Source organism: Gigantopelta aegis, chromosome 10 (assembly GCF_016097555.1).
Source record: "Gigantopelta aegis isolate Gae_Host chromosome 10, Gae_host_genome, whole genome shotgun sequence".
NCBI classification, from domain to species: Eukaryota; Metazoa; Mollusca; class Gastropoda; order Neomphalida; family Peltospiridae; genus Gigantopelta; species Gigantopelta aegis.
In genome coordinates this window covers 41645610-41659907 of record NC_054708.1, presented here as the reverse complement: position 1 = coordinate 41659907, position 14298 = coordinate 41645610, and the positions used below count along the sequence as shown (strand labels likewise).

At 36.7% G+C, this 14298-nt stretch overlaps 1 protein-coding gene across 1 annotated transcript in view; it reads left to right on the top strand.

The window, feature by feature from the left end:
• The window catches only part of LOC121384171 (QRFP-like peptide receptor), a 102130-nt gene that overhangs the window by 35428 nt on the left and 52404 nt on the right, over positions 1-14298 (top strand). Inside the window, exon 2 of the mRNA XM_041514435.1 lies at positions 9539-9935. Coding sequence (XP_041370369.1) covers positions 9635-9935 — 301 coding nt within the window. The 5' untranslated portion in view covers positions 9539-9634. The remainder of the gene's footprint in view (positions 1-9538; positions 9936-14298) is intronic.

Genomic DNA, 14298 nt, shown 5'->3' with positions numbered 1-14298 from the left:
CACCAGATACACCATACATCAAAATAACGATTTATACTACCGCCAACACCCTCATCATTTTTTCTTTTCTTTTATCGACTAAAATCACAAAGAAAAGGGTAACATACACTAAAATGTTATTTCTAAATGGTAAAAGCTATATCGGAACTTATTTCTTTTCTTTAAAGAACACTGCAGCAAGCGACTTAATGAACATCAATATAAATTCTCATTTGCGTAACAGGTCGTATAATTACTGCTAGATGTTACGGAAATGATTCAAGCTGATCGATGTAGACGACATTTCAGATGCATCGTGCCGAATCCCTGCCAGCGTAATAATACATAGCTCATATTAACCTAATTCAGCAGGACATGCGAGAGAAACACAACCGGCCTCGGTGACGTAATGGTTTCAAACGCCTTAAGGCTGGAAGGTTTTGGGTTCTCATCTCTACATCGACTCAACGTCTCTCTCACTAACTACTAACAACTAACCATTCAAAGAGAGGTTTCGCAACATTTACGGATAGTGACCACTTTGAGTCTAATTGTTGACGTCACATCAATTTGCTTCCTGCTCTTAAAACGCCTGTCAACATGTAATACATTTTGCAGCTAATATATAATTAAAAAAAAAAAAACCCATTAAAAAAACCCACCAAAAAAACAAACACAAAAAGAAAATGCCGCTATCTTTAAGTCACTAACCGCTACACTAGATAAACGATTAGTACTGTCACCGAATCATATTAATGGGCCGAATTTACGATGCCTGTTTTTCTTAAATGCTTGAATGCTTGAACCGTAACTGAATATAAGCAAGAAAGTAAGTTAAAATGGATGAATGAATTAAACAACACAACAGCAATGATAATGAAATGAGTGAAGCGGTTGTTTAACGGTATCTCGACACATATCAATCTACCGCTAGTTGGTGTCGATCACAGCCATGTCGACACTTGATCTACCAACCAGAAACAAGGGATCTTTTATATCCTCAACAGATCTTTTATATGCGCTTTGCAGCAATGAAAGAAGTGGAATGATGTATGTTTACCCGAGACATGTAGTCACATCACTGACTTCTATAAACGTCCCCTGGTATCGTCTCATATACCGATACGGCTTTGTTTTTGCTAACAGTGAATGGAGACCCCTGTTTTAAGTACTTGGATCATTTAACAGAAAAGGAGAAAATTTCAAATTTAGGTTTTCTTAAAAAATTAAACAATTTCAATTTATTTTTTATTTGCATCACAATATTCAATATTTATTTCTTCACATGAAATGATGGTTTGGCACGCTAATAGCCATTTTAATTTTGTAGGTGTGTTTTTTAAAAACTGCCACCGATAAGAAATAGTGTCCACTACGTTATGGACAACAGCAATATGAAGCATTTCACTAAACATACACAATGGACATTATAAATAGCATTAGTAATATACACAGTTGTGCACACAGCTGCTACATGTACGTATATCCATCTTTTAATCAACATACGATCCAAACCAGATGGGTCCTTTCACCTGTGTGTATGAAAACAACTGAAAACAAGTAGGTTTCCATCTGTTACTGTCATTGTAAATCAATGTGATGACACCTACAAAGTGTTTTAAAATGGTAGCTGATGTATTGACATGTTGACATGTAGTTACCATGTTGTCCGCTATATTATTGAGGTATCAATAATTTGTATGGACTTTTATGTAAATTGTTAATTTTTTTGTTACATTTTGTGAAATTTATTTTGTAGCTTCTTTGCATCTCTTATATAATAATAAATCCATTGTTGGCATTTATCGCATCATAATATTGGTGGCCATCTTGAATTAAAAATGACGGCCATTGTAAGACCACCCTGGAGTCATATCTAAACTTCTGTGTGACTTAAATATTTATCTACCTGTCCCTGTAAGATATAAAACGGATTGTATGAGCCTGTGAATACCATATATAGCAAAGTAATATGTGTAGTCATAACTGTTATGGTGATAGGACGTTTAGTGGAGTAAAAATATGCAGATGTGATGCAGTTTTGTTAAATGTTTGGTCTATGAACAATATATTCATTGTTATGTTTAAACAGCTGACCATATATCTGGAGCTGTAAAGGCTAACATCTATTGCCATATGCCGTGTAATTTGGCATCGACTGGTTTTCTCGTTCAAATAAAAATTGTCCCAACAGAAATCTGGCCTCTGAAAATTGCCAAAACAATCGTTTCGTTCGCGTGTCGTTCACGTGTCGTTCACGCAAGTATAATTTAGCATAACTTATTTTCCGTTCGCGCATTAAATTTAGCATATTATTTACATGGACATAACGGGTTACGCAAAAAGAAAATGGTTCAATTCTCAGAGGCCTGGAAATGCATCACATAGTCGTGTGCTACATTGATTGTCATATGTAGCAGGGTTTAGTCGTGTGCTACATTGATTGTCATATGTAGCATCACATAGTCGTGTGCTACATTGATTGTCATATGTAGCATCACATAGTCGTGTGCTACATTGATTGTCATATGTAGCAGGGTTTAGTCGTGTGCTACATTGATTGTCATATGTAGCAGGGTTTAGTCGTGTGCTACATTGATTGTCATATGTAGCAGGGTTTAGTCGTGTGCTACATTGATTGTCATATGTAGCATCACATAGTCGTGTGCTACATTGATTGTCATATGTAGCATCACATAGTCGTGTGCTACATTGATTGTCATATGTAGCAGGGTTTAGTCGTGTGCTACATTGATTGTCATATGTAGCAGGGTTTAGTCGTGTGCTACATTGATTGTCATATGTAGCAGGGTTTAGTCGTGTGCTACATTGATTGTCATATGTAGCATCACATAGTCGTGTGCTACATTGATTGTCATATGTAGCATCACATAGTCGTGTGCTACATTGATTGTCATATGTAGCAGGGTTTAGTCGTGTGCTACATTGATTGTCATATGTAGCAGGGTTTAGTCGTGTGCTACATTGATTGTCATATGTAGCAGGGTTTAGTCGTGTGCTACATTGATTGTCATATGTAGCAGGGTTTAGTCGTGTGCTACATTGATTGTCATATGTAGCATCACATAGTCGTGTGCTACATTGATTGTCATATGTAGCATCACATAGTCGTGTGCTACATTGATTGTCATATGTAGCAGGGTTTAGTCGTGTGCTACATTGATTGTCATATGTAGCATGGTTTAGTCGTGTGCTACATTTATTGTCATATGTAGCAGGGTTTAGTCGTGTGCTACATTGATTGTCATATGTAGCAGGGTATCACTTTCAACAATGGCATTACATATGGCAGTCGCCAGTTCCAGTAAAGTGGAATAAGACACACAGTGGACAAAGTGATTTAGGATGGTGACAGTTTCAATATCTGACTGTCACTCTAAGAATAAATGAAATACATCGGCTGTTGGGTGTCAAACGTCATTCCAAGAAGTAGGTGCATTTTACATCGATCACAAGTCATAACGTGGCATACATCCTGAGCTATGAATGTAACTAATCTCTCTCCGTTAGATGAATTCCTAACATCACTGCCATATAGCATGTGTATAAAAAGGTTACTAGAATGTCTACAGGTTTGACGTTCTGAGATAGACAAAAAATAAATGGAAGATAACCATGGCGACCTAAAATGACAGCTGATTCCGCCAGTCATCTCCACTGGATAGGGACCAGCCCAGTTGACACCCCATCAGAAAATAGTCGCCAAAACTTTATATTCTGACCAAAGTACTTCTTCAATCTGTCTTTCAGCATGCCTTCTTCTGATGATTGTACAAATCGGTGAAATGTGTTTGCATAAACAAGCAATATCGTTCCTGTAGCATGGTCATCCGTTTAACCTATGATCCTCTGATAATGTTGATTTGTTATTAATCACAAATATGCTCAAAGGCTTTTTCGTGTGCTCTGATCTGCTTGCCTTTCATTAACGTCATCTGCTTTATGGGTTCTATCATTTTCTCGGTTATATAATCATGCCGGGAAATGTTATGGTAATGTACCTCTCTAGCAAGTGGATCGATATCTTTGATGCGGCAGAGTAAGTCGTTATCACTTTTTTCACTACATCATTTGTTTTACTACTTTTTATAAAAATCCATTTGTTCTGTTGTCCACAAAATGCACACTAATCTGACGGAAATAAGACTAGATAGTGTAGCCGAACTGTTCTTCTTGGGTGTAGATGGATGCTGATCACTTACATGTATATCTTCAGTAGGATGTTGTCTCTTTCTGATATATTTTATATTATATGTGTGAAAGACTGATAATACCATCTATTGTACCCGTGATACCTATCATCTAGATGTCTTGCAGATAGATCAAGTCGAGAGTTTGCATCATCGCATGTCTGCATCATACAACATACTTCTTACATTTTATACCAACTACCTGAAGTTAGAGGCTTAATCACGGTATCAGCTTTTTTCTGTTAAGGATTATATAGGTTCTGTTTACATCTGTGCTGCAATGGCGCGACTTTCTTGTCCGTGCTACTTTTAGTGCTTGATCTTATTTGTTACACATTGCTAAATATATGTTGACAACATGGTCTGCAATGTATCCATACCCCCATCTTTAATTTCTGTTTTTGCTCACCAGTCTTAATGAACCATGCACAAAATAATGCAATTCCCATGTGGCAAACAACTGAATTTTATTTTTGTATGAACTTAACTTTAAAAATGTCACATAAATTACCAGGGGGAGAAGTCCCCGATCTGGTTCACGGGCTATAGACAACTAGTACAAAAAATAAACTTTAAATTTATACATTGTTAGGAAAATTAAATAAATTTAAAATACTGGGATTTGTGTAGGTATTTATACAGGGGTGGTGTTTTCGAGAGACTGGAAGAAGAAACCATACAGGGCGAGTCCAGAGGGCCCCTCTAAAAAAACATTTGCTTACGGAGGGGGTTTCCGCCTCCAAAGACCCTTGCAAGCACAAACTCCTTGAAAGAAAGAAAGAAATGTTTTATTTAACGACGCACTCAACACATTTTATTTACGGTTACATGGCGTCAGACATATGGTTAAGGACCACACAGATTTTGAGAGGAAACCCGCTGTCGCCACTACATGGGCTACTCTTCCGATTGGCAGCAAGGGATCTTTTATTTGCGCTTCCCACAGGCAGGATAGCACAAACCATGGCCTTTGTTGAACCAGTTATGGATCACTGGTCGGTGCAAGTGGTTTACACCTACCCATTGAGCCTTGCGGAGCACTCACTCAGGGTTTGGAGTCGATATCTGGATTAAAAATCCCATGCCTCGACTGGGATCCGAACCCAGTACCTACCAGCCTGTAGACCGATGGCCTGCCACGACGCCACCGAGGCCGGTTAAACTCCTTGAATGCAATATCTATATATTGCACAGTTACCAACATTTTGGTATACTGTATGCATAATTATGTAAAGGCGATGTCACATTTTTAATAAGTTGGTTTAAAATGAGGGGTAGAGGTGGCATTATGCACTTAACGTGTATGACAGTCCTGTTTATATAAAAACTGGTATTATTTCTTACTACAGGAAAGGTAGTAACAGATATTTGGATCCATACAAGTGACTTAATGTTGTACCGAAACTGGATATTAAATTTTGCAAATTATCAAGAAAATTCATCCATTTTTCTTATGAATAAAGGCTTTATAAATATAATAACTTCTTTATAGCTGCTATTATGCAATATTTGTTTTTGTTGGACACATACCTTTAATTTAATACCACACAGTGATAGGTAGAGGAATATATAACTTACAAACAAGTTCGGATATTGACCCATGCGGATTTAGCTTAGACGCCATTTTGAATTAAAGATGGCTGACAAAATTGTGAAGAAAAAAAATGCCAAAAATGGATTTATGTTTCTTTGAGATATAAATAATAAATAAATACAGTTATTCCAAATGTAACAAAAAAAATACAAACCCCAAAATCATGACATGACAGTCCAGACTATAAGGCCAATATTCCAGGACTGCACTTTAAATAGAATATATTGTTATTCATTATACACATGTAGGAGACATATTAATAGTCAGATTTTAGCATTAACCCCATTAAGTGATGAAATTTCGACATTTGACTTCTAAGTTACCAACACTGGTCTATTAAGTTACTTTGTTGAAGGTAACTTAGTAGACAGTAACCTAGTAGACATTTTCTTAACTGTTCCATCCTATGACCTTGCTAGTCTTGACCTATTACCACTCAGGTTTTTGTTTTACCTTTTGGTGTATATAACCTACTTCGTGATAAAAACAGCAAACCCATTCAGTATATTGTTGGTTTACATTATTGGTAGCATTGTAGACATAGATTAAAGGTACAGTTGACTCGCGTTTCCAAAACTGGAAATAATTCAGAAATATTTTAAATCGGATCGAAAACATGCTTCTCATTACCAATAGGGCTTCCAACGCCACCTGGTGAGTATTTAGAAACATTCAATATTTATCTCACAGTGACTGCACTGATGTAAAATAGTAACACAGTGGACATAATTAATAGGAAAACAAATATTAAAACATAAATAATTTCTTCAGTTTTGACAAATGAGTAATTTATAAAGTTTATTTCAACACTAGACAAAAATAATACCACCAGTATGTATTGTCTTGTCCCCAACAGTGAAAGAAAGAAATGTTTTATTTAACGACGCACTCAACACATTTTATTTACGGTTATATGGCGTCGGACATATGGTTAAGTACCACACAGATATTGAGAAAGGAAACCCACTGTCCCCACTTCATGGGCTACTCTTTTCGATTAGCAGCAAGGGATCTTTTATATGCACCATCCCAGACAGGGTAGTACATACCACTGCTTTTGATATACCAGTTGTGGTGCACTGGCTGGAACGAGAAATAGCCCAATGGGCCCACCGACGGGGATCGATCCCACACCGACCGCGCATCGAGCGAGCGCCTTACCACTGGGTTACGTCCCGCCCCATCCCCAACAGTGAGTCCGTGCATCCGTTGCAGTGTGTGAAGCAAAGCAATGGTGGGGACAGGACAATAATTTTGTGAACAAATTTTATAAAATTTAGTTTTTGACCATCGGTTTCGGCGAAATATTTATCAATGAAATGATGAATGTTTATGTCCTTGCTAAAGCACCACCCACACTTTATTTTCATACAAAAGATAAAACAGAAGCAATTTATAATTTAAATGAATAGATGAGGACAAAATCGTCCATGTGTTTTCACCTTTTGTGTAAAATGACCCAGCCTAGTTTAGGAACGGGATGCGGCTCGGCGAGCAGTCGCTCTACACGCACTAACAAGTGCTCCACGACTGATACACAAAACACCGTGCTACGTACTGTCCTACCTATAGATAAATCTGTATTGGGTTTTCGTTTTCTCGAAATAGCCCTAGTAGTTTCCGAGGTAGGTGCTTTTTTTGCATTTTTACATAAAATTAGTTTGGAGCAAATACAAACACCGAGATGACAACGCCCCCCCCCCACCCCCCAACCCCCCCCCAACAAAACAAAACAAAACAAAAACAAATAAAAACAAAACAAAGTTAAAAAAAAGAAAAAAATTCCCACAAAACACGACGACGAAAACGACAACAACGACGATGATTAAAACAAAACAAGACATTCATTGGATTTGCCACATTTGACAAGCGTTCTAGCCAGTGCACCATGACTGGTATATCAAAGGCCGTGGTATGTACTACCCTGTCTGTGGGATGGTGCATATAAAAGATCCCTTGCTGCTAATCGGAAAGAGTAGCCCATGAAGTGGCGATAGAGGGTTTCCTCTCAATATCTGTGTGATCCTTAACCATATGTCTGACACCATATAACCGTAAATAAAATGTGTTGAGTGCGTCGTTAAATAAAACATGTCTGTTTTCTTTCAATTGACAAGGTAAATGAAGAGCTGTAATTGATGTGTAAGATAACGGGAACGATTTTAACTATCTAATAATAATTAAATTTAGCGGCTGGAAATTTGTCAGAGCGAACACTAAGAAATTATTCAAATCTGACACGATTCCGATGAGGATGTCACACGTTTTCCTTCGTCATGCATAAGAGTGTTTAATTACCTTGGCTCAAACAAGATGGCATTACTCCAGGAAGCCATAACGCGTTGCAGGCAAAAAACTCGGGACAAATCGACAGCGATAACTCAATATGTGTTTCCATCAATATTGTCAAGAATTAGATTTCTTTAAAATGAATTTCCTTGTACGGATTTAGGTTGATTCACCAAACTCAGAATGGACGAACGCAAAACACTACAAGTTACTTATTAACTGTAAACGATTGCCACAGCAGCTCGACACGGACAGGGGAGTAATATTTATTTATTTAACGACACCTCAGCACATATTAAGCTATAGCTATTTGGTATCTAAAACATAGGTATTTCAACACTTGAACGAGAGAGAGAGAGAGAGAGAGAGAGAGAGAGAGAGAGAGAGAGAGAGAGAGAGAGAGAGAGAGAGAGAGAGAGAGAGAAATTTACAGACATACGGATTAAGAGGAGAGACGGAGAGAGGGGGCGGGGTGGGGGAGTGACTACTACTACTACTACTACTACTACTACTACTACTACTAACTTACTACTAACTATGACCATTACTACTACTACTAAGAAGTAGAAGAAGAAGACAATTGGAGAACTGAAGAATAGAAGAACAAATATAATAAGAAATATATCTAGATGAATAATTAGGGTACCGACGACAAAACCTCCCAGCAGCAACAACAACATCAAGTGTAATAATAAACATTAATTCAACTTCGATATCGATGGCATGTGAAAGTAGGCGTGATCTATCTATGGTCATATTTTATGTACTTTATTTCTGAAAAGACGGTCAATGATTAAAAAAAATACAATTTTCAGAAATCAATAACTAGGCAACGTTTATAAGTTTGTTCACGAATTGAGTAAATATTCAATCGGAGAATCAACTAATATTAACCAAGATTTGTGTGTTATAATACTGAAAAGACATTTTATTATAGGCCTAATACGTTTCTGGCAACCAGTTATGATGAATTCGTAGTTCAACGGCGTACTGAGTAATTTGTTTGAACATCTCAATATCGGTGAAGTAGTCTGAGGCCGAAACGTCCTCTTTTATCACCATCCGACGAACGTCTCAAGACAAGGTAAATAATCGTATTTTTAAACACTACATAATCGGCCTCTGTCGTGTACTGGAGTACCATCGGACTGAAGGCTGGTAGGTGTAAGGCACTACCCCGACTTTTACATAAAACAAAATAAAATAAAATACAATGTTTTATTAAATTTAGAAGGGAGAGAGAGAGAGAGAGAGAGAGAGAGAGAGAGAGAGAGAGAGAGAGAGAGAGAGAGAGAGAGAGAGAGAGATGGCGTCGGACATACATGGTTGAGGTTCACACAAAGAATGAAAGAAGACAGATATATCGAAAATTATCTGGAAAAAATTCTTCAGAATTTTCTTAAAGTTTTGTCTTCCTTTTTTAACAATAAATTAAAATAAATATTATATTTTATTAATTTTTCAGTGTCACCACAGCCCAACATAAGACAAATCACAGAAAGACGACTTAAAACTACGGACTCAAATTCAAAAACAACAACAAATAACAACACACCAAAAAATGGCGGATTCGTACAACATCTCCGATCTTGCCGCCAATGAGACGGGCGCTCCTCATCCGGGTACCCCTTTCTACGTGTTCGTGTGGGTGACGATCCTGAACGCCGTGGTGTTTCTGGTGGGCCTGGTGGGTAACGTACTGGTGATCGTGGTGGTGACGAAGGTGCGCGAGATGAAGACGTCCACCAACTTCTGTCTGATGAACCTCAGCATCGCCGACCTGCTTGTGCTTCTCATCTGTCAGCCGGCGGCACTCCTCGAGTTCTACGGCCAGGAGAGATGGGTGCTGGGAGACTTCATGTGTAAGTAAATATGCATTATTGCACGAGCGGGAGTGCCATACGCAATTTATGAAACGAGTTTGTTTATCCCCGAACGAGAGCGAGAGATATACAACAATTTTCAAACGAGTTTAATAAATTTCGTATGGTACTCCCATGAATGTTATAATTTATTTATTATCCACAAAGTGTGCTTTACAACAAATGTTAAATATGATTGCAATGGCCTCACAATCGAGGTTAATAAAAATACAGCGATGTCAATTACAGTGACGCGGAATGATGCCAATACCATAGCCTCGACCGTCGCAAGCTTGCAAATGCTATATAGGAACTATAGTGACGTCAGAATTGTGCTATAAGGGTGTATACTACCAAATCAAATCCCATAGACGACAATAGTAACATATGTGGCTAAAACTCCTACCTGCAACGTATCAACCGACATAAACGCCACGGATATAAATACTACCACCCCTTACACTTAAAGTCTATGACTACCCTAGTTTCGCACAAAATTCGAGTACTTTTTTTTACAGGTACCCCATACATGTTTCAAGCACAAGGCTACTTGACACATTGGTACTAGATGAAATAAAATTGCAATTTTTTTTTACCCAGATGAAACTATTATTTTTTACAACCAACACACTCTCATTTATAACCAATCACAGGACTTGTGGTGTTCACTTCTCTATCAAAAGTTGGGTGCACCTCGAACTTTGACCCAGCCGGAAGTTATTTGGTTTAGTACTACCTATACTGATAACATACATTTTTCAAAAAGTGTCCAGCTATGTGTCTTTATGACAACCAGGATCTGGTGTATTCTGACATAAACTGACAACCTCACTGAAACTGTTGTTTCTACAGTGCAACCTAATATAATGTACACCTCAAAAAGCATATATATTGCATGTAGTTTTGTACAAATGCAATATGTCATATTAAACAACAAAATGTTTTAAAATAAAACTCCTGAAGATATTTACTTTCAGTTGGGTGTGTGTACTCAGGTATATATGTAGAGACAACAAAGATAGTCAGAGTACCTCTACCCCTTTAAAGAATTCCATTAAAACACATGCACTTGATTGACCCCTAGATTATGAAGACCTTAACAGGCACATCAAAGAAATATCAGTATTAAAAAAAGACACTGTCTGAGGAAGAAAACACAAACATGACTGTACCTGTATGAAGTAATGACTTAATGTCCTGAACATTAGTGTTGGGAGGAAATCCTGTATGCTGGGTGTGGGTGTCTTCAAGTTACCAGGTGTGGGAATTTCAAATTCATCGGCCATGCTGATTTTCATAATGAACCATCAAAACTATTGGCAGCCACCAATATTCCTGACTATATTTTATTTATAGCCTACTGTAGTTGGAGGTTTTAACAGTTGTGATATCTGGAATAATCATGCAGCTTTAACACATTTATTTTTGATTAATTACTGAAAAAAAACTATTTTTAAATGACAAAATTACCCGAACATCTATTTTCTTGCATTATTTTCTAATCCGGATGAATACAATATGTACATTAGATGTATTCCTACAATCTGTAATCCAGCATTTTATTTAGCTAGTAACATTAGGTAATACAGCTTTAACAATAAAATAAATTATCAACTTAATCCAAGGCAGATAATCAAATCTGAAAAAATTGGTTCTGAATCTAGTATAAACTCAAAATGCTTTTCATGAGAGCTAACTAAGTGATTATTAAGAAAAAAAAATGATCTGGAGATCTAAGTATATGTTTAACAACCTTATTGTTATGTACAAGTAAGAACAGAAGGCACAATAGTGACAACAAATTTAATTATGTTTTTGGTAAAGTTTTTCTTCAAATTTACTTTAAATTTTGCATAAAACTACAAATTTGTCTAAAATATAACTTAGCACCCTATAAATATGTCAAAATGACAATACAAATCAACTTCTTTACAAATTTGAGTTTTCAGAATTTCATACATAAAAAATTAACAATGTTAATGGAAACTAAAGACATTAACCCACTATTGGCACATGCTATTTTTAATATAAAAATAAATTGCTATTAAAATCTTAGTTCAGGTTCCCTATATATAATACCATATTTAAGAGCAGTTGTATATGGCAGATCAAATACCATGTAAAAAGAAATTATTGAAATCTTTACAGTATGAATTATAGGCCAAAACCAACTTTTCTTCAGTGCTAACTTTGATTCAAACTCCATTCAGAGCCATGTACAGAGATTATTGTCAAGGTCAAGGTCATTGTGAACTTGCATGATCGAGTGATGGCTAATTAATCAACCAGTATAGTTTAATTAAATAAAATGACAAAATCATAATATTTTTTATTATGCACTGAATATGTGCTATAGGGTGTATACTACCAAATCAAATCCCATAGACGACAATAGTAACATATGTGGCTAAAACTCCTACCTGCAACGTATCAACCGACATAAACGCCACGGATATAAATACTACCACCCCTTACACTTAAAGTGAATCAGAAAAAAATGGGGGTCAAGCTGCTCGTTTCTGAGATAACGGGTAGCGTCTATGACTACCCTAGTTTCGCACAAAATTCGAGTACTTTTTTTAACAGGTACCCCATACATGTTTCAAGCACAAGGCTACTTGACACATTGGTACTAGATGAAATAAAATTGCAAATTTATTTTACCCAGATGAAACTATTATTTTTTACAACCAACACACTCTCATTTATAACCAATCACAGGACTTGTGGTGTTCACTTCTCTATCAAAAGTTGGGTGCACCTCGAACTTTGACCCAGCCGGAAGTTATTTGGTTTAGTACTACCATAACAGTTTTTAATGTATTATTATAGCCCATGCCATAAAGATAGAGTAGGAAAATACGACATCTATGTAACCGTTTATTGTAGACCATATGGGTAACACAACAGTGTATGGTCCTTCCTGACCTCCACGAACATTGGTTTTTAGAAACAATTTCACTTTAATTCGTCGTAACAAGAAAAGTGAAAGCGTTTTGTAAAGAATAATAATAATAATAAAATCCTATAAAAAACAAAACAAAAAACAAACCGAAACAAAACACAGTTGTGTGTAATTTAGAAAACAATCGAATGAGAAATAAATACGTTGTAGTGCATACAGTAAGAAAATAACGATCCCTGATGGGAAGGACTATAATTTTATTTTAACGTCACAGACATTACTTCATATTTTTCATTATTAGAGGAGGTTTATATATATATATATATATATATATATATATATATATATATATATATATATATATATATATAATTGAAATCAGACATTCCTTACATTGTCTTGGTTAGATTATAATCTGTTTCCAAACATCCCGGTGTTGATGGTCATCCCGGTGTTGTAATACCGCATAATTCAGTTCCCATAATTCTAAAAACGCAGGTACCTCTCATAAGTAACGGTAATATGGAAACGAGCTAGAGTCTATTTTTAAGGTTATGCCCCCATTTCACTATGTTGTAACTGTATCGAATGTGTTACAGGTTTGTAGATTAACCAAATTTAGTGTCGCGTGCTGAAACTAGGGTTCACGACTTTAATACAGAGTTATAGTATGCGACATTGGATTCTGTGTTATTGAATTGTAAAGTTAATTTAACCTCCAAATAATTTCAGCAATATTTCTGTAAAATACCTACAGTTCCTTGCTTCAGATATTGATCTATGCACATCCGTGTAAGCGTTCAGATGCTCCTTTATTCATGGACTATGTGCAGAGTTAAAGTTTGTTTTGTTTAACGACACCACTGGAGAATATAAACTCTTAGAGATGAAACCCGCTACATTTTGTTTCCATTAGTAGCATGGGGTCCTTTATATTCACCATCCCACAGACAGGATAGCACATACAACGGCCTTTGACATATCAGTCGTGGTGCACTGGCAGGAACGAGAAATAGTCCAGTGTGACCACGAATGGGGATCGGAAGGTGTACCAAGGTTTTTAGCGCTTGTACTGACGCGCAATCTAAAGTGGCAGTTCTTCTACAGAACCATATGTCGTGGTTAGGGTCGCCTCGTCTCTGTAGACAAAGCATCTGAATGAGAGTCATGGCTGTATACCCTCACGATTCTATCAGAACGTGTTTTGGAATATTATATTATCGTCTGTTTTCCGGGGGAAAAACCCCCTTGCTGTTGTGCGAAAAATACCTTTAAAGTTCACACTCAAGGCTTGAAGTCTTTCAAACACTTGGAAGGAAAAACTTCTTAAAATGCGAATAGACCGGTGAAGAAACCTAAGTGTGAAAGGGTTAATAAAGTCTCGTCACCATACAAACACAGAATGCAGACGAATTGCAAGCATCGCACCCCAAGTTCAGACGGTGCTGATTTCTCATT